Below are 22,364 nucleotides of genomic sequence, written 5' to 3'. Positions count from 1 at the left end.
AGAGCAATTTATAAGAGAAATGAATTAGTCAAGCAGACTAAGTCATCATTCTGGCAAAAAGAGGATGAGAAACTAAATGGTAAAATGCTTGAAAATATTGCAATTCACATAGACAAACCTGTTAGTGGAAAGCTTTGCATTAGAAGAGATAACACACTTTTTGATAATTATTTTGTAGGTGCAAGCAACTGTGAAGATACTTATCAGATTATGGGAGGTTGGGGATTTAAAGGTGGAAAAGATCCTATCTTTCCTGGAATTTATTTTGTTTGTGGTGATAAAGCCTACTACAACCTTCCAGACCATTGGTATGGAACTTGTTATGTGGGAATTGTTTTTCCTAAAGTGTTTCATGTTGACAGAGATTCAGAAGGATTATTTAAAATTCATAATTATGTAAATAGAGCTAAAAGAGAAACTTTTACTGAAGTTCTGGGAGATATTTTTCAAGCTGTAATACCTTTTGTTGGTATAACCCTAAATGCAGGGAGAATCAGAAAATTGTCCACTATAGTTGATAGATTATCAACTGACACTGCTGATGGATTTCAATTAGTGAATGTTGAAGTTATTGCAATTAGATCCATGGTAATTCAAGACCGTCTTGCTTTAGACATACTCCTAGCAAAAGAGGGAGGAGTCTGTGGCATTTTACATGTCCAACATTGCTGTACATATATACCGGATGAAAGTAAAAATATTGAAATGTATATTAAGAATATTACACAAATGCATTCTGAAATAATTCCTTTAGAAGAAGAAGATTTTACTGGGAAACTTTCAAATAGGTTTCAAGCAATTAAAAACTGGTTTCATAATATCGGAAGTTCAATTCTTGGCAAGATTCTGGCACCTTTGATTATAATTATATTCATTTTTATTTTGACTAAAGTAGGTTGTTTGTTGCATAAAAGAAAGAAGCATTTGAGAGAAAAGAAGAGAATTTATAAACTCAGAAAAGAAGAGGAAAGGGAGATTGAGTTGCAGGAGTTACATAGAGAGCGTCATGTTAATTGCAAAGATTATGCTGAAACAGACTTTTAGGTTTACTAATACAATGAATTTGAATCGATTTCTTATAAATTAAATTTACCAAAATTTTGAGTGCTGGTGTGGTGATTTGTTAATCACCAGATGAGGGAGTTGATGGAGCGAGATAGAAAACAAAATTTTGTTTAAACTCGCAAAGTCACATTTCCATAACATGAATAAAATTATTAATGATTTGTGATATGTTGTGCTAATACAACCTAGATTAAACTTTACACGTGGGGGGACTAACATGTGTGCTCATAAACGTGCATAAATGTTGCATCTTTTTGTTTGTGCAAAATAATAAAATAATTTATTGTTTTCGTTTTTGTCATTACTAACTGCTGCAAACTTAAATAAGCATGTGCTTGTTTTGCTTTTCCTTGTCTGTATGATGTCATTTCTACTATTCTAGGTGCATATGGGTCTCATAGAAAAACGGAGACTGGTAAATATAAACGCTGCTTTATTTGTTTGCAATGGCTAGGTAACATTTTGATTAATCGGGTGGGTTAATTATTTAGTAAACCATGGGGTGGATACAGAATATACTTTATTTCTTACATTAATACTTTTCTTGTGTTTGTTTTATACTAGAAATCATAAGTTGCCTGCTTTTGAGGCCTAACTATTTGAGCCGCACAAAAAGAGCTAATTCATATTTCTGCAGAAAGTCACGAGACGCCCATTCTGAATTAAAACGTTTATTGAAGCTGCATTCACAAGGCAAAAACTGATGAGCTGACATCATTCTGTCGGACATGGCCAAGGTCGAAAGTGAACTTTTTGTCAGTCCTTAACTTGGCATCCGCGGAAGTTGCTCTGAAAAGCTATGGAAGCTGCGAGGATGACTTAAAACAAAGTTGCAATCGCAGGAAGCCTCTGGCTTCACGTGGAAGAGACAATGGTCTTTGTAAGACATGATTTTGTGGAACTTTTTAAGAATCGGGTGACATGTCACTTGTCACTCTCAGCCAATGGGACGTCGAGTATTTCTGAAAACTTTCCTTTGCTAGTTTAGTTAGCGTAGAAAGGTATAAAAAGTCATGCCCTTAGGGTTGGGCTGGCTGCTGCTTTCTGACTTTCCGATGAGGGTGATGTGCTGCTGGACTTTGCGTGGAGCACGTAAGAATCCTCAAAGAACTTTACTTTAATTTCTATCTATTTAGCTCAGTTAGGGAAATAGGTTTTAGAAATGCTAAACTTTATATAATTTCTTAAATTTGATTAAATTGCTTAAATTGTATTTTCCATATTTCTTACTATCATGCTTGCTTTATTGCAAATAAAATTTCATTTATAAACCTTACAACTTATATACCATAATCTAGAAAATAAAATCTTACTTTTGACAAACAAGCTGGTCTTGGTTATTTAGAAGTATAGGTTACCTTTAGCTAGATCACGTCGCCTATGGTGGTCGTTTAAATGGTTGGGTTTTATTCTAATGACAATATTCTTTCTGCAAATGTATAAATATGTTTATAGTTTGTAAATAATGTGTATATAGATTTATTTGACCACCTGATTCAGTAGGCCCAAAAATATATCAGGTTCATAAATGGGTCCATGTATAGTTTAGAATTTTGTTTATAGGTTATGAAATTGGGTAGCGTAGTTTATGATATATTTTCTATAGCCCGCTGGATCAAGCGCAACCATCCAACCTTGCAACGGGAACTTCTTTCCTCACCACCACTCCGGAACTCACGCTAACAGCGGACGCCTCCTTAGAAGGCTGGGGTGCTCACCTTCAAGGCCTCTCCATCAAGGGCAAATGGTCTCTGCTTCAGCGTGCTTGGCACATCAACAGGCTGGAGTTGATGGCCATTTTTCGGGCACTCAAGTCGTTTCATCCTGTGGTTCAAGGGGAGTCGGTGCTCATTCAGACGGACAATACCACCAGTATGCACTATGTCAACAAGCAGGGTGGAACCAAGTCTCACTCTTGTCTCGGCTGGCTCAGTCGATCTGGGATTGGGCAATCCGTCATCAAGTTACCCTGTCGGCGGTGCATCTACCAGGCATCTCCAACATCCTAGCGGATTCCCTCAGCAGATCCATGTCGTCGACCCATGAGTGGGAGTTGCATCAATCAACTCGCGACCTCATTTTTCAACGGTGGGGTCGTTCGTCTCTGGATCTCTTTGCAACCCCGGAGAACCGGAAATGCCCATCTTACGCAAGTTGGCATCCCCACCACGGGTTGTGCGGGAATGCCCTTTTGATGAATTGGTGCGATCTATTCGCCTACGCTTTTCCTCCAATTCTGCTGGTGCCTCATGTGCTGTGGCTGATGCGGAGGCAGCCTTGTCACATTCTCCTGATCGCCCCAGATGGCCCCGACAGGCGTGGTTCTCTGAGTTGCTCCTTCTGTCCCAGTGCAAGCCCATCCTCCTCCATCCTTGAGCGGACCTTCTCACGATGGACAAGGGTCAGATTTGCCATCCGAACCCCTCCTCTCTACAATTGTCGGCCTGGAACCAGAGCACCTTGAATTTGCGCATTTAAATAGTTCGCCGGAATGCAGGGACATTCTCGCTCAGGCCAGAGCTCCGCCTACCATTAAGACCTACAAGCTCAAATGGAAGAGATTCTGTCATTGGTGCGCGGCTGCTAATATCCATTCTATCCATTCCACTCCGGAGCAGCTACTTCCGTTTTTTCTGCACCTGGCTCAATCTGGGCTTTCCCATGCTACTTTGAGAGTTTTCTTGGCGGCAATCTCTCGTTTCTGGCAGGATGGCTCCTCCTCTCTCTGCTCTTCCAGAGTTATTCGTCAGTTTTTCAAAGGACTGTTCCGGAAGTTTCCACCTCTTCGGCATCCTCCTCCCACTTGGCATATCAATGTCGTCTTGGCTCAACTAATGAAGGCGCCATTCGAGCCTATCCAAGGGCCGACTTAAAGTTTCTGACCTGGTAGCCCTTCTCCTTGCTCTGACATCATCTCGTCGCATGAGTGATCTTCACGCTTTCACTATTAAACCTCCTTTTCTCCAATTCAAATCCGACTGTGGTGCTTCGCACCAACCCAACTTTTTTGCCAAATGTGCCTATGGATTTCCATCTAAATGAACCTGTTTTCTTGAAAACCTTTTTGCCGATCCTCTATCTCCGGCAGAGCAACGACTGCACTCTTTGGACATCAAGAGGTGCCTTAAATTTTACATCAACAGGACAGCCCCCTTTCGCCGGTCCGATCAACTGTTCATTGCCTATGGAAGCATGCGTAAAGGGCGCCCTGTTACCAAACCAACTATTGCTCGTTGGATTTCTTCAGCCATTGTCTTCTGCCATCAGCAAGCCGGCAAGCCTCTACAGTCTTCAGTGCGGGCTCATTCCACCAGGGCGATGTTATCCTCTACCGCCCTGTTTGCTGGTGTGCCGCTTCATCAGATCTTCCGAGCAGCCACGTGGTCCAACAGGCACACGTTCACTAAACACTACTGCCTGGATACCATCAACGAGGCGGATACAGCAGTGGGACAGGCAGTACTTCGTCATCTTTTTAACTAAGGTGAGCCTCTGTCTTCCCTCCTCCATTATGGTTTTATATGATTGCTATCAGTTCTGGCATGACTGTATTATTGTCTCATTGACTTTCTCCATGCTGTTACATGTTAATTCGGGCCTTTTCGGCTGTTACTGCTCTCTATTCCTTTCAAGCATGTGAATCTATGAAAGACACCCTAATATTGAAGAAGAAGAATTGTTACCTGTAAACAGGTGGTTCTCCAGTATTGGTGTCTTTCATAGATTCACATGCGACCCACCCACCTCCCCTCAGAGGCTCGCTTCTCCTCATCGACTCTTTTGTCACTCTTGTGCTACGAAAATCCGAGGGACTGAGCTCTGAGGAGAAGGTTCTGGAAGGGTGCTGGCGCCTGATTGGCTGTAGTTTGGGCTAACATAATGACAGGAATATGTTACAAGTGTTTTCTCTCTCTCCATGTATTCCTATGTAGGAATTGTTTTTTGAGTATTTACTATGTTTTTATAGTATATATTTTATGTGTTATGTATTTACATACATATGTTATTGCCATTTTATTTACCGTGGGACTCCCACTTCGACAACGGGGAATATTCAAGTATGTGAATCTATGAAAGACACCAATACTGGAGAACCACCTGTTTACAGGTAAGTAACAATTGTTCATATTTTCACATCCCAATAAGGTGACAAAACGCCATTAAAAGACCAGAGGCACCTGTTCATTTTATCCCCAGTACTTCCGACCATTCTAGCACATTGCTCTTTCTGTTTGTCCATTGAAATATGTATGGATTTTGTGTGTTGCATTTTCATTCGTTTAATGTCCCAGTCTTGGAGCACTGTAGAGGAAGTGCAGCAGAAAGAAGGTATACATTTGATTAGTGACCATGTGTGGGTGTAGTGGTTTGAGGTGAAAAGATGGATTGGTTAATGTCTTTTTCTTAAATACAGGTAGATTATTATACAGTAAAATAGATGCAGGTAACTTTCATGTCTTTCATGTACTTTAGAACTGTTTTCGCACACTGCTTGGTTTAGTCTACATTTATTTTACTTATTAAGAATCAAGCATTTTTATTTTTCAATATAGAAAACAGAACAGTGTTGAGTATATTTTTGCTTCATTTAACTGTTTATTTGTTTTAAGGGTTTTACCACACTGTTTGCCCAAGCTTTGCCACGTGATGCCCATTCTACGCCATACTACTTTGCCCGACCTCAGAGCCTGCCATTAAATTACCAGGATAGGGGCGTGCAATCTGCACAGAGTACAGGGACCATGGGGAGCAGCGGGATCAGCAGCGTAAACACGCACACCTTGAATGGTCCTACCCCACCACCACAGTCCCTTCTTCCAAGGTATGTAAACCAATTGACATCTAGGTTTTGGTTTTGTCATGCTTTAAGGCTATCGATTGCTAATCCGTTGTGCTATGCATGCGTGGGTTCGTATCCCATCCTCGTCGCCAGTGTGAAAATACACTAATTTTGCTCTCAACACCCGAGGTAAGTTGTAAGAAGAGTGTATTTAACTGTCACAGCTGTCTATCACATTCTACCTCAACATTCCATCATTGACATTCTCATTCTCTTGCTCAACACACAAAACATTTCGCATAACAAGCTACTCACGAGAGGAGAATACCACAAGTATATTAGTGGATAAACAGTGACCTCTTCAGACTGTGCTGGATTTACTAGAACCTATTTAAATTGTACACTGTAGTGTGGGCCTATTCTAATGTTTTTGACTATGCCCTTTCAGTATGAATATTTGCCAACAGCTTTTTATTTTATTTTTTAAAACCTACTTTCTAAGATTTTCATGGTACATAATGTACTGAAACCCGCTGCATATATTATAGAGACCTATCTGATCGAAGGTACCAATAAGAGCGTTCAACCACAAAACCTGCAAAACCCGCAGGTAGAACAAATGAAAAATGTCACAGGCAATCCCAGACCTCACGAAGTTTAAGATATCTAGTTATGTGTATGTGTTGACGATAGAGTTCTGTGACTTGGGCTGCATAGTAGTCCAGTACATATATAGGACCAGTCCTTTAGAGGGTCTGTTGGTGGTAAGGGGGTTAAATCTATGCCCCGGTAAGCCGACAGCTTTAATCTCACTTTTGTGTATAATTATTTTTGTATGTCGGACAAATATATATATATATATATATATATATATATATATATATATATATATATATATATATATATATTCACTGAAAAAACCATAGGTTATAGACCATATATAGTTAGGAATTAGCATTTAAAAAACCTTATTTTACTCACACAAAACCATTGAAATTCCATATATAGTTAGTTGCACTAACTATATATCGCGCACCCGCAATCCACTGCTGATCATGTCACATATTACATCATTCATGACATGGTCAGTGACATCACTGATGACATCACTGATGACATCTCAAATGACATCACTGATGACATCACTGATGACATCTCAAATGACATCACTGATGAGATCACTGATGACATCATCCAGTGACTGTGTGTTTCTGTAAAGTTTAAATATGTTTTACATATTGAAGAATGAGTAGATGTATAAGTGTGTGGACGAAGGATTTAGTAGGTGCATGACTGAATGTATGAGTGAGTGATTAAATGTGTCTCACTGAGTGCATGGGTTAGTGACTAAACTGTCTTAATTTGTGCATCATTATGTCTGTTGTTCTGTAAACTGCTGCATGTGTTGATCAGTAGCTATATGATTAACTATATGGGTTATTGATTGATTGTCCAAGTATTTGTATAGGAGACTGAGTGTGTGTGTGGCTGGCTGGGAGGTGTGTGACTCTGTGCCGATCAATGTGTACTTGTATCAATGATTGTATAAGAAAGTAAGTATGTGTTAGTGTATGTTTGAAAATGTAAGGTGCTCTATGTTTAACTGTATAGACAAGAAAATGGAAGTGTGATTGATTCTTTACAGGACTGACTAGGTGTGTGAGTAACTCCATGGATGAGTGGCAGAGTGTAAGTGTCTGTATAGGTGTATGAGTGCATATGATAGTGTTGTAAAGATGAGTGATTGTATGTATGAATGATTGTATGGGTGAATGAGTGAATGTGTGTGTAGACGTAGGAATCAGTGAGTACGTATGTAGTAACTAGTATTGGTGTGTCAATGGTTTCAAAAATTATACTCTGTATTTAACACTGGGTGAAACAGAGGTTATATTAAAACGTGAGGAGATGCATTGTATTGTCACATGAATGATATCATCAGTGATGTGGTCATTGATGTCATTTGAGATGTCATCAGTGATGTCATCAGTGATGTCACTGACCATGTCATGAATGATGTAATATGTGACATGATCAGCAGTGGATTGCGGGTGCGCGATATATAGTTAGTGCAACTAACTATATATGGAATTTCAATGGTTTTGTGTGAGTAAAATAAGGTTTTTTAAATGCTAATTCCTAACTATATATGGTCTATAACCTATGGTTTTTTCAGTGAATTTTCAAGGTTTTGTAAATGCTAATTCCTAACTATATATGGTCTATAACCTATGGTTTTTTCAGTGAATTTCAATGGTTTTTTAATAGCAAATATCATAAGCTGTCGAATGTCAAGTACGTGGTAAGTAAAAACATTTTCGTGTTTATGCACACTGATCTGCTTTGAATACTGCCCCCCACCCCTCATTTCTATTAGGAGTACTCTCTCTTTGCAGATAGTGAAGGGTAGTTAACGCAGCCCTTTGCCCCCTTTGTAATACGTCGTGCCTGCTTCTCTCTCCATTTGATTGATTGTTCTCTTTGGTTCATTCTCTATTTACAAACAAGCACAGAGTCGCAATACTCTGTTTAGTCTTTGCAGATAGCGAAAAATCGTGTAAAAAAACAAAAGGAATGGAGCAAAATCAGTAGGCCACTAATGGGATCTCTTTTTGACCTCGCTAAAATAGAAACATTAGGAACAACCTGTTGAAAATAGCAATGCGTATGTACATAAGCGGCGTTCATTTGTGTTCACAGTACCCCTTGTTGATTGTTTCAATCGAGCATTGAATTGTTCGAAGTTAATTCTCTTAAGGATCTTCTCTACCTGCAAACGAGGAAGAATAGGAATATTCTCTCTCCCTTTGCAGATAGTGAAGGGTAGGTAACGCAAGCCTTTAACACGTCGTACCTATTTCATTCCTCATTGATTGATTGATTGTCCGAACATTGACTGTTTGGGAATTAGTTCTTTTTGGAGGTATTCCCTGTTTGCAAATAAACGTAGGAAAATCTTTGCAAGTAGTGAAAGGGTACGTAATGCGGACCTTTCTCCCCCGTTGTAATCTGTCATGCCTATCTACTCCCCACTGATTGATGCACCTTTTTCACCCGGACCATTTACTAGAGATACGTCATCTGGCCCGACCAGAGAGCACCCCTAGTGAAAAGGACATATGCAATAATAACGAAGTGATCACTGTATCCTGTTAACAGAAACTTTACCATGAAACAACCTGGAAAGAAAAAAATAGGAAAACGAAAATCAGTAGGCCACTGATGAACATGAACTTTTATTAAACAACAAACAAAGAAACGATAACATAACGTAATGATAAAACCTATTAATGTCCTAGAAACAAGAAAACGTTAAAGTATGCCAGTGGTGAGAGACCAGAAAAACAGTCCGAGAAACCAAATCACCCCTCGCTGTCCCAACTCATGCACTCTGAAAGTTCAAAGTTTTGAGGAGTGCTTGTAACATTGTCTGAAGCCTATTTGCAATTGCTTCATCTTCACTATTCTTAAAGTAAGTGGGGGCTGTTGTGATGCGGTGCCACCCTGAACCGCTTGACGGAGGCCCCCGAGGGACGGTGTCATGTCGCGGACTCGGAGGGGGCGCTTGGCTCCGGCCCCCTCCCCAAGTCGTGTTGCCCTGGTGTGGCCTGAGATCGCCCCCGACATAGGTGGCCGGCTCCCGGGGTCAAGCGGAACTTTTTTCCTTTTGGTGACTCTTCCATTCTTCACCTTGTCCCACAATCCGTTTCACCTAAAGACACGCTGTAGTGGGGCACCCCTTTTCCGTTTCATTTGCCATTCAGCCCGCTTTTGCTACACTGTGCCTCTTCCGCTATTCAGCTGTTTACCGCCCGCTCTTTCGACTACAGCGTCTCGCTCACCATGTACTTGAGTTGCTCCCGCTCTTGCGGTGCAGCGATAGGCGGCTGCCACAGGACTCTCAAAATGGCGGCCATCTCTTCAGATTTGGGCGTGGTCCACTAAAATGGGCCTGCGACACCTTGGAACTCGGACGCTTGTCTGCTAGAGCTTGGGCTCCATTCTCGAAAGCGTCCCCTCATCCTTGAAGATTCTACAAAAGTCTTGGGGGCCCCCGACTCCCGCAGGCTTCTGGTGGGGAGCGCCTAGCATGATTGCTCGTGGAATGGCCACGACGGAGCTACGAAATGGTGGTGCTCTCATGCTAACGCCAGCTTCAGTCTGAAACATCCAGAAACACTGTAGACTACCAATTCGATCAGTTCCGGTAGCGCTCCAACGTGACCCGGTAGAGAAGAACTTGCCCTCCCCTCTTTGACTGATGGTTCTTGTTGCCTGTCCCTTCTGTTGTCATTTAACAGAACTATTTAGCCTGCTGAAAGGGGTTGTGTGCCGTCCGCTGGTTGGTGGAGACATTTTGACTATATTCTGGACCTGCGTTGTCGCGTAATGCGTCATATGATGTGCCGCGTTAGAAAGTTTAATAAATTATTAAACACAATAAACAATCCTTAAAAAATAAAAAAAAATAAAAAAAATCAACAAAACCAACAATCAATTAACAACAGTATTTGAAAAGTCTATCATTCATTTTTCATTGCAGTACGCTGCCCAGAAAGCTTCCCGGTTCCCGGACCGGGCGCTACCCACGCAAAAAAACAAAAAAAAAATTTTTTTTTTTTTTGCCCCGCGGGGCCGTTTTAAAGCCTCCACATTAAACCTAGGGGGTCAGGGAGGATCTACTATGCCCCCTTATGGTTATTTGCCCCTTTGTTTTGGCCTCCTCTTGTCTCTCGATCCTACCGAGAGACAAGATGGCGGCCGCTACGGACTTTTTGGAATGTTGACAGACGCCAGAGAACCAATCAGCTTCGCTTCACAAAGCTCCGTTGCGCGAAAAGTACGCGTCCTGGAGCGCTGCCCAGAGCGCGCTTACAGATATATATATCTTTTTTTAAACGTTAATTTCTCAAAATCCACTGGAGCACATATATTGAGACCTACAAAAGGCACATCGGGCTACCAGTCCCTACAATTTTGCCAAGTTTCGTGCAAATCCATTCAGCCGTTCGGGCTAAAAGTGAGGCCAACCGCCCTATGGAAATTAACATGGGAAAAACGCGTTTTGGGACCCCCCTTTTTTCTCGGCCCCCCCTTGACGAACCCCCCCAAAATTTTCAGGGGCTGCTCAGAAACAAAATGTGCCATTTTCCTGAAAATTTCAGCCAATTCCGTCCACAAACGCCAAAGTTATTAGACATAGAATTTTCAAAAATCCCATAGAGAAAAAATCCTAACTATATATACCTACTGGCGACCGCCAGTAGGTAATATATCCGTACATTTATTTATCATGCATAGTTATATAAAACCATATTTAAAATATTTCTTCTGTTGGAATTTCACCCGCAGGAATCTAGACTGTAGTTCGGTCTTTATTTATTTGTAGTGCTTGGTACACTACTCAAAATATCTTTTAGGTCTCAGTGTGCTGTAGATGGCAGTGATTCACAGAGTGCATTATTAGAGATCACTTTCCATCTTTTTTTTCACTCATTTCAGCCTAACTGACGCAGTATTCTGCAAAATTGCCATAAATATGGTGATATCAATTTTATTCCATTTCACAGATTATGTTGTTGTGTAAAGTATCTTGCATTTTTAGTTGTGCAATAGACATTCACAATGAAATTAATTTGTACTGTCGAAGGGCACTGGCCAATGGAATTCAGAGTGTAGTAATTATCACACAGTTAGATGGCCCTAATCAAAGGTTTACAGTAATTCCTTTTTTTTTTTTATTATTTTTTTTTTACTATGGTATTCTTGAATGGCAAAATTAGCTGCATATGGAACTGGGAGGAAGATCGCCTTTGGGACAGAACAGACATTTTTTAGAGAATGAAAGACTTGGTGAGATAAGGGTCTGGTGATGGTATGCAATTGATTCGCTGTCTGGCATCATTTGATTGCTTCCACCTGATGCACTATTGCAATCTTCTGTAAAATATGGCCCCGTTTTAGGACCGGAAAATCCCCTTGCCAAGTGCAGGGTTAAGACCAACTAAAGACAGGGAGTGTGGCGGACTGTAACCCACAAACCACCTGCACATTACCTGAAAATGGTGCGTTCTGGGCAACAACCAGTTCTGTGAGACTTGCAAGATTATTGGTATAATAGTGCGCTACGAACTACTTTTATCCACTGATTGACACACTTAAGAATCCACACACAATTCTTTAACACCATCGGCGCTGCACATTTTCCCGCTGTGCGCTGACTTTTTCAACAAGCATTTACAATGCAAAGGTTTCGCCTTTGGAAAAGTTTGAGCTATTGGCATTGTAAATGACAAAATTTGTATTTATGTGTTGGTTTTGAAAACAGATAAATAAATGGCATTGTCTTTTACATTGCTAATAGCTCTAACTTTTCCAAAGGCGAAACCGTTGCATTGTAAATGCTTGTTCTATTTCTGTGCTTTTGACGTAATCGCAGCACCAACATTTTAGCTTAAGAAAAGGCATGCATCACCATTATTAGTGCTGGCCGCGTTAGTTAAATATAAAAAATTAAAACATTGTGAGAGAGCATGTCCTGCCAGGAAGAAGACAACTAACAAAAGAATGCTCGGGCTGTAATCGAAAGCTACCGAGTAACAACACATGTAACAAAGGGGTGTCCTGATGCGAGGAAACAACAGAAGATAGGGACGTATTAAGGAGGGACTAATAAGCATATTAACAAATCAAAGGACAACCGTTACAAAGGACAGTGACATCAGCCAATTAAACAGAGGGGTGGAGAGTGGGCGAAGCTTACAGCCCTTACCTGAATACAGAACAGCACTGCTTAGGCAAGACCTAAAATAGAAATACATTTTAATTTACCATTTTATAATGACATCCGCCACGATAAATGGTAAATTAAAATGACCACCTGCATCAAGATGGATGCGCATGGTGCGTCACGGTGCATGCTGGAGCATCGCAAAACAATCTTGGGACCCTTTCGAAGACAGCCATTTGTAGGTGTACATTTTGATGCATGCAACTGGACAACTCAATATGCCCACAGGACCTGGATAAATATGAATGAAGCAATACAAACATCCCGTGGGACTTATTTAAGTCAAGAGACCTCATATGGAAATTAGGGGGTTATCCACACCAATTGAAATTATTAAATCTGTTAACTCAGTTAAACAGTACTAAACATGCACTGTTGGAAGAAAATCATCATAGCTTTATCGAAAACGAAGGAAATTCCAAAAAGGGCAGCACCAGAGAAGGTTTAATCATACTTATATTGTATTCATACTTTAACTGCACCATTATTGGCAAGCAAGTGCTTACAGGAGTCAAATGTATATTTTTTTCCAGAGTTTTATATAGTGCGAACTTGACCGGAATCGGGTATCGGAGTGCTTTACATAGCACCAGTTGCATTACATGAGGACACATTAATTATGCTCTTTACGCTCAATCATTCATTCACTACAACATTTTCAATTAACGCCGCCATCATTTCCCTATAATTAGGCTCACAGTTTACACGTATCCCATATGCCATCACAATCATGCTTTCAAATCATCCCGAAAAGAAGCCATCTTTCCCCCATTCCTTAAAGTTCTTACCAGAAAATCAATGAAGAACAATTATCTGTGGTATAAAACATCAGTTTTGCAAAAAATAAAAAAATCTTGGTACCTTAAAGTTGTGACTGAGATCTTTCAATGGGTGACTTGTTTGCAAGAAGTGCAATTTATGGGCATCCTTTTGTATTTATAAGCTTGGGGACAACCTACCAAGCACACCCTACAAGCCTATGTTTCCACTGATTCGACTGTACTGCAGACCATTTGAAGGCATGAAGAAATTACATTTAACTCCTATCCATCAAACTGTACACTGGTCAGCAGAAAGATTTTCACATCTTTTTGGTTTGATCCTGATGCCGATCTTTTCTTTGATTGTAGAGGAACACATATCTAATCAGACATTCTTTGCTTCTAACAACACATGAGTTGTTTTTTTCATGCAGCCCACAGCCTTACAGAAATATGGTAAGTGGAGTCACGCCTATTGGGTTTGTACGAGCTGGACCCATTAAATAATATTGCTATATTTTTCGTTTTAACAATAGGTCATGTATTGTACTAATGATAATCACTGTAGTGCAGATCTTAAAGAGTTACTCGTCTTGTGAAACAGCCAGCAGTAACAGAGAAGACATATTTATTCAGTCTCCATCCTAGCTACAAGAGAATAATCTGTGCAGGATACCGGATCGGCCATAAATCTATCAAGTATTGCACACGTTGTCAAACACACAGAAGAAAACTATTTGGAACCTCTCATAAATTAGAAAAAGCAATGGTACTATTGGGATGGGGGTGTCTAAAAATTCAAAACGTAAATGATACTTGATACACATTTCAACTGTGTAGATGCGAGAGGTAACTATTAAATCAAGAATATTACATAATATATAAATGTTGTTCATGGAATACTTATAAGTGCTTGGACTTGAAACGTGAGCTAGAAGTATACCACCAATTTAATATATGCAAAGTGGTTTATAACGTCTCCCTCTTCACTGTATTCACAAGGAATTAATCTGTCAGGCACTCTTAGAACCATGTCCATTCTAAAAGTTCAATTGGGCCTTATTAAAATAAAACTCACAACTGAGGTATATATCATTGCTATGTATTCATCTGAAGCCTCGCTTAGCATCTAGGGAGTTTATTTTGTCCCCATCCATTGCCAATGTGAATAAGCAAGGGAAGTTTAAATAAGCAAACAGGAACTGAACTCGTGCTTTGATCGCAGGAAAGACTACAGGTTGAAAACACTGATTAGAAGTCTGCAATAAAAAATAACTGATACCCCTCGTTTTTGCAGAATCAAGCGACTAAAGCAAAACATCAAATCAGATTAACAGCTGCTATGACAGTACACTACGTTAACTTAACTGATTTAGAATATGATTTTAGTGGTTCGATTGCGTTGTGTAGGTCGGTTTAACTTCCATCTTTACGCTCAATAAAAGGGAGTAGCATCAAGATTTAGAAGCGCTACTTTAGTAAGACAGGACAAGTATTTCCAAAGCATTGCAGAAGTCTAATAGATTCTTCTTGTTATTGTGCGACAATACGTTCTTTCACAAAATAACCTGACACAAATAACGAATAGCTAAGCGACATTTTTTATTTTTCTTACACAATAATGCTGCTAGGAATAGGAATGATGTGTAGTTGAAAAGTGAGATTTACTCATGTCAATTAGGAGTCAACTTACCCAGAGCTCTCTAATAGGCAATCCTGAAACAGCAAAGTATAACAGCCTGCATGAGACAGAGTAAAGGACTAATAACATGAGAAAGGACAATGTAGCCTCTCCTGAAAAGAAACAATAAAACACTACATGATGGCTTTTTCAACAGCCCCATATTTGCCAGGTACTCATACTAAGTGTCTTGTCGTACTGACAAACACCACACTTAAACCAAAACCACAACGGTCAACCACCCAAAAGCTTCAAGAAAGGGCGCAGAGAAAATTACAAGCCCCTTGGTATATGCTTCTGAGACTTCACTGGCACTCTCCACTTACCCACATGCAGATGCAGCAGGGCTCCCTCGCATCACGGGAGCCCTGCAAACCGGCCGCCATGCTTCTTCTTTCTTCCCCCCGGGCTGCGGGGGCGGGCACTTCCGGCCGGCCGCGCTGGGATTGGCCGGCCGGCCAACCACTTCCGGGTCGCTGCGGGCAGCGCAGCGGCCCTTCTCCTTAGGTAGGCAGGCGAGGGCTGATTTTTACGGGCAAATGCCGGGTGGGCACCGGCTCTAGATAACCATCAATCGGGGCGGGAGTGGACACGGACGGCGGGAGGGGGCGGGAGTGGACACGGACGGCGGGAGGGGGCGGGAGTGGACACGGACGGCGGGAGGGGGCGGGAGAGGACACGGACGGCGGGAAACGTGCACAGGACAGCGAGGGGGGGGCGGAAATGGACAGCGCATCAGTGAAAGGGGAGGGAACGGGAAAAAACGTAACTCCGCCCTGGGAAAAAATCTCGGGAACGCCCCCGAATCTGGTCCGGCCTTGACGGACAGATCTCTGTTCCAATGGCTAGCCTCCATTTATGGAGCTAGCCAATGGGACAGGGGGGCGTATTCCATTCTCCTTACTGGAAATCAAGAGATTTCTCTGGAGGCGGAGCTAAGAGCTCCGCCCTCCAGCGAAACCTAAAAACCCGCGGTTCATGACGAGCTGAGCTCATCATCAGCGTCGAAGGGTTTAATACTTTGTTCAAATGAATGTCCTAAACTAGTGGAGGTAATATGTATAGATATAACTACTTAACAAACAATACAATAGCAAAGACCTTATTAAAAAGCCAAATATTAAAGAATTGAAGCATAGTAAGTTATTTCAGAAGGTCGTTTCGTGGTACGATGTATGATGGAATCAGTCTCTTTTCACCATCCCCCTTCTAGCCTATAGGTAAGCTGTCTTAGCACTAAAAGTGCTAGTCCAAGCACACTCTTATGCCCCATACCTTAGCCAAACAAAAGGCATGGTCTGTACTTTCAGAAAGTTGCTTTGTGTTTCTGTTGGGGGGCTCCATAGCGATGATCAGGCCAGGCTGGCTTTCAGAACAGTTAGCCTTCGCAGTGCGTGTTTTCAGCTACAACTTGCACAAACCAAGTCTCCAGGGCAGTTGAAAAATGGTTCTGTGTACCAAGTTTAAAGGGCAGGCCCCTTGCAGAATGAGGTGAAATGGAAAATTAACATACAAATCTTGTTTCAACTTCACTGAATTATCTCCCATATTATGAACCATATGAAAAAAATACTATTAGGAAATTTCCGTGTGGTTTTTAAGTATTTAAAATCTTACTTTTAACACATGTTATACTATTTGCACGTTGCACAATTGTTTACAAAATGCGATATTTTGCACATCTATACTATGCTGCTAACATATTGATACAATGTTTTAGATCGTTAAGTACTGTATTTACCTAGCTTGTTAAAATCAATATTTGTTTATTGCATTTATGCAGGTACACATTCTCTTTAATGAATTTAATCAGAAATAGATATGTTTTAATGGTGGAACAATTACAGAACAAATTTGAATGTAAGGGACTCTTTCAAATGTCCATTCATGGAGCCATGTCCACTTTTATAGTATGTTGTTTATGTCTACAAGTCACATGGTGTACATCACAGCATATAAGAATAAGGCATTTTCAATTGCATTTCACTGTGATCAAGGGCATCCGCCCGAAACGCGTCAGTCCGCTGCGTGCTTTTTTGAAACTGGTGCAATAAAACATCTTGCCTTACTTTGGGATTCGCTGGTCTTTGTTCGCCACTGGTTGGAGGTTCGAGATCGTTTGTTTGGATATATATATATATATATATATATATATATATATATATATATATATATATATATATATATATATATATATATATATAATCTTTTTTTTATGCACTATCAAACTATTATGAAGCAAATGTTGTTCACATGCAGTTAAATACGTGATGCAACACACGTATATGAATGAAATATGTGCACTTAAATACATGAATGTATGGGGTGTACATAAACAGAAAGGTTACGTCACTCCCATATGATATCAACAGTTGCAGGCTTGCTAGGATGCATTTTTTGTATGTTTCTGAGGAGCAAGTGGTGTGATCTTGCTGCAAAGTGGGAGCTGAAGGTGTTGCACATCCTAGATCTCTGCCCTCGGAAGGTCCCTAGGTGTCAGTGCTTTACTTGATCAGGGGGTCCTGTTTTCTTCGTCAGTCAGTTTTTTTTGTTTTGAGACGCATGCTTCGAAGTAATTTGTAGGATAAAGAGGATTCAAGGATGACTGGGTTGTATTTAGCACACACAAGGTAGGACTCAAAAAGGGCTGAGCGGCCATCCTACAGCTCAACGGAACAAGTCCAAATTGTACAAAATCGCCTTTTAGCTCTCAAACAGCATCACAATGAACAGCAGGGATTGTTGTGATTGTCTTTTCGTGATGTTATGCTTTCCAAGAGTTCTGCATAGATCCTTTAGCTAACAAGTGTTTTGTTGTTGGAGTGGATTACCATCGACTTCTTCAGGGCGATATGTTTTGTATTGTTAGATGAGTAGTTCTAAATCCACAAGTCAGTAGAAGTATGAGCCGCTGTCATTAATCCTTCATTGTCATCTTCAGGATTGTAAGGGTTTCATATACTTAAAACCTTAGGGTATATTTCGGAGAGCACTCTGAGCATGCCGCGTTCCCGAGTTCAGCGACTTCCTACTAATTTGTTGGCTATATTGGACCATGATTTGTTTTGAGCGAACACCCTTGACCACTGTATTTGGGGGGTTGGGTGAGGCTTAGGGCAGAAGCTGGAGGTTGGCAGAAGCAAGAATGTTAAATTGTAGTCTGTCCATATTTGCTCTTAAAAGCAGTGGAAGGGCCAGGTAAATAGATTTATCTTTTAACTGCAGCACTGTACCAGGCTCCCTGTTCTGACATTTTGAAGGCAGACATGTATCTTTCATCAGTAGCGTTGATGCAAATAATTTGTGATGTTGGTCTGGCTAATCCAAAATGGGTGAGTGAGCCCATATAAATGTTGAATGTGGTACAGATGAGCCCATGTGACCTAGCCCTATGCATGGTAGCATATTCCTGAAATTATCTGTTTTATATGAAATATATGTCAATGGCTCATGTTTGTTACTGGCTATGTCCATATGTTTTGTTCACTAATTGATCGAAGCCCCGGCTATCTTAGTTCTCTTAGAAGGTTAGAAGCTAGTGTGTTTCTGGTAACTGCTCATTCTTAAGTTATAATTTCTGATCAGTAAGATTGCTGGGCTGCAGGTTGTTGGTGCAGTTCTAGATTGGGGATTTTCTCCACAATTGTGAGGTGTCCTTTCCTGAAGTGTGATAAATGACTTTTGTAACCAGACGTTTTTTGCTTGACAGCACACTGGATAAACACGTACCACATTAACACTATGATCTGTGTTTATTGGTTATTTGGTCTTTACTGGAACCTCTTTGTCTCTTCTGGTTTCCTCTCCTTGACTCAACACTTATGGATGTTTTGTGGTTTGGAGGCACTTCTCACTGAATCGAGTGACTGTTTCATCTACACACCATATTTCTGTGTGGACCGAAATTGCATATAAAGGGAAATCAAAGTTCAGTAAAGCGCAGTTCCAATGAAAGCGTTGCAATGTATATTCACTCCTCGGAAGCCCACACACATCTGCGTAGTGCCACAAGGTTTATCGTTCAACCACACCCTCTTCAACGCACACAGGATCCCCCTGGCCAACGTCATCTGTGTACACTACATCAACATCCTCTCCTATGACGAGGACACATAACTCATTCTCTCCCTCTCGAACAAGTCATGCAACACAAATAATTCACTACCAGCAAGACCGAAGTAGTTAATTGGATGAAAGCCAACTGTGTCAAGCTCAACACTGACAATATAGAAATAGTGATCTTCGGCAAGAACACCTCTTCATGGGACTCCACTGGTGGAAGGCCGAACTCTTATCCACACCCAGCACCCATGCCAGGAATTTCATAATAACCATTGCCAGCAAACTGGACTTGATCACTGGGCTCTGCTTCTGCACCATGAAGATGCTCAGGAAGATCTTAAAATGGCTCCCAAGCAACACTAGTAAAACGATCACTGACACCCTATTCACGAGCAAGTTGGACTAGGGGGAGCAGCCTCTATGCCAGGATCACCAAACCACGCACTAGAAAACTACAAACCATCCAGAACTTGGCAGCCAGACTCGTCCTCAACCTCCCACACAGAACTTGCATCACATCACACCTCAGGAAACTCCACTGGCTCATGATACACAAACCAGCTCACTTAAAATTCCTCATGTGTACATTCAAGGCACTACACAACTCAGGCCTCATCTACCTGAACAGTTTAATCATCTTCCACCAGCCACCTCTGCTCCGCGGGACTCCTACTCGCATACTTCCAGCACATACACAAAACCAGGTCATGAGGATAGACATTGTTGTACATTGCTCCTACGCCTGTAACAACTTCCCACTAAACATCAGACCCTCCGCCACTCTTCTTGAATTCTGCAAGGAGCTGAAGATTTGACTTTTCAAGTAACCATCCTGCCCCTCCACAAGGTTAGGCTCACACACCTGCTCAGCACCAGTATATGCTGACAGACGATAGTGCACTTTACCTATACACATAACATATACAGTGCTCTATTAGAACAAGTGTTGTAGGTACTTAACAGTTTTAATGTAAGGGCCTGTTCTTTGCTACACAAGTGACAATTTTGAAAGAGCGTCAAAGAGAGTAGTTCAGTTAATGATTGGAAGGTATTGCTTCAGACCACACACACTATCAAATGGCGTATGAAGGGGTCACTAAGTTGATTTGTTTGGGGTTTATATAGATACATGTCCAAACTGATGGTTCTCTCTTCTTGGTATTTCATACACTACTGTAAAATGTCTTTGCTTCTATATACGAACAGTAAGAGTTAAACAAACTAAGACGATGATTCTTTTTAGCCTGTCCTATCAAACCCCTGGAATGGGAGATTCCCTCAGACAGCAGCTGGGGTCACGCCTTGCCTGGACCATGACTGCTGGCCAGCCTTCCCTACAGACCTCTACCTCAAAGGCTCTGCCAAACACCCTCATGCGTAGCATGCCAAGGACAAGACGGGAAGGAGAAATAAATGGTAAGGAACATATTATAGGAACAGTATCCCTGTTTTCTGGGAGAAAATATTTCCAGGCCTCTTTTTACTTCTCTGAAAGATTTGGGGATACTAACCCAGAAACCCACTTTTCTTTCCATCCTTTTCATGTAGAGGGAATATTAGCACTTCATCGTAGTCCAGTATGTTCGTTGATCCTCTTGGCAGTATGGTGGACTCCCCTAAAACTTCTTGTTAGATAAGGACATCTGCGAGTTAGGGTGGCGTCCTACTCATCTGAGAAATGTGTGTTTTGTTTTCTTTGTAGCATCTCAGACTTTGAGTCTGACATTGTACCAGTTTGTTTTACCAAATGCCTTCAAGTTCAGTGTCCTGCATTGTTGAATCTGCAACCTCAGTGCACGAATACCTTTGTTTTATGTTCTAGGGTCTATTGAAATCACAGAGGCCCTTCTTGTGAGAGACATTCTGTATGTCTTCCAGGGAATCGACGGCAAATTCATCAAAATGTGCAATTCTGAAAACTGTTATAAAATAGACGGAACGGTATGCCAATATTTATTATTTTTTGAATGTTTAAAGTTGTGTCTTGTGTGCATGATGTTGGATAGAGTATTGTGAAAAAATACTTCACTGTACTACATGTACATTCACTGTATATGTCGTTTTCCTAGTGTTGACATTTAAGCTGGTTTTTTTTTTTACTTACCGTTTCCACACCACTTCTGCAGCTTCAACCATCCTGCACACACTTATGTTGTGTGTTTTGCCGTTTTGGTGCTATACAACCCCACTCCCTTGCAGTATTTTGGAGCATCTGCTTTTCTAGAAAACAAAAATATTGCCATGAGCTTAAAACTAATTTTGGAATTGTTAATTTTTGTTTCTAACAACGTGTGGTTCATTTTGGTGGCTCTGAATGCTTGTGAAGCAGAAAGTTGGTACAATGTGCAGACTACTACATGAGTGAATTGATATGATGTGTTTTGTCAAGAGATTTGATGTATACCATGTTTTTTTGGCTTGTCTGTGCTTGTGTTAGTCAAACCATAACCTTTAAGGTATTTGGTGCTGCAATTGTCTTTTGCAAAAAAAAGTATTATTGTATTAAATTGTTCTTTATTCCTTTGTATAGTATTTGTGGAACCTAAAGTCACTTCCAAGCTCTGAAAATTGGACCAAAGCAAGAGGGTGATGGGAGGGGGAATTAAGGAAGTTGGAGAATTAATGTGGTTAGAAGTTTAAGATTCGTAGAACAGACTTGTGAGCAGTCTGAGATCTTCTGTGCTTTGTACGCTTTGTCTTGAAGTTGAGGTGCAGTCGCACAGGGTGGTGCTGTGGTTGTGAAAAGATCTACTTCGAGAATCGTTGCACTTCAGCTGGTAGATAATTAACATAGTTTTGGCTCCGGCCTCTAGTGGAGTTAGATGGGAGTACGGGGAGGCTCCTTTAAAGTACCAAGGCCCTTGCTGTAGACCTCTTTATTGGTAAGTCAGAGTTTCTGGATCTCTATTGTTTGGTCAACAGCAAATGCAAAGTGTTCATGACAGCCGTGCAATTTTCTCTTTTTTTTGTTTTCTCCCAAAAATACAGCATTAATGGTTAGCATTGGTTGAGGTTGAACATAAATATCACTAGGAACACTACAGTTCTGTGGAGCACCCAAGTAAAGTTCAGGCTCCCTTGCATAATTCTGAAGGGCTAAAACCCCCTTTTGTAACTGTTGCCACCTGTGGTGTAAACAACTGGCCCGCATCAAAGGTTACTGTTGCGTTGCAGATTTAAGGGTAGCATGCACGAATGCTTAAATCCGGTCCCCAAAAGTGATTG

The 22,364-nt window shown here is 41.0% G+C and overlaps 1 protein-coding gene across 2 annotated transcripts in view; it reads left to right on the top strand.

Annotated features, from left to right (window-relative positions):
* TUBGCP3 (tubulin gamma complex component 3) overlaps window positions 1-22,364 on the top strand; it is a 392,150-nt gene that overhangs the window by 132,309 nt on the left and 237,477 nt on the right. For both annotated transcript variants that reach the window (XM_078657652.1, XM_078657653.1), the window contains exons 5-7: window positions 5,676-5,887; window positions 20,383-20,555; window positions 20,962-21,080. In XM_078657652.1, the coding sequence (XP_078513778.1) occupies window positions 5,676-5,887; window positions 20,383-20,555; window positions 20,962-21,080 (504 nt within the window). The remainder of the gene's footprint in view (window positions 1-5,675; window positions 5,888-20,382; window positions 20,556-20,961; window positions 21,081-22,364) is intronic.

This window comes from Lissotriton helveticus, chromosome 8 (genome assembly GCF_964261635.1).
Source record: "Lissotriton helveticus chromosome 8, aLisHel1.1, whole genome shotgun sequence".
Lineage (NCBI taxonomy): Eukaryota > Metazoa > Chordata > Amphibia > Caudata > Salamandridae > Lissotriton > Lissotriton helveticus.
Note: the sequence above shows the minus strand (reverse complement) of the source record. Positions and strands in the feature narration are given on the sequence as shown.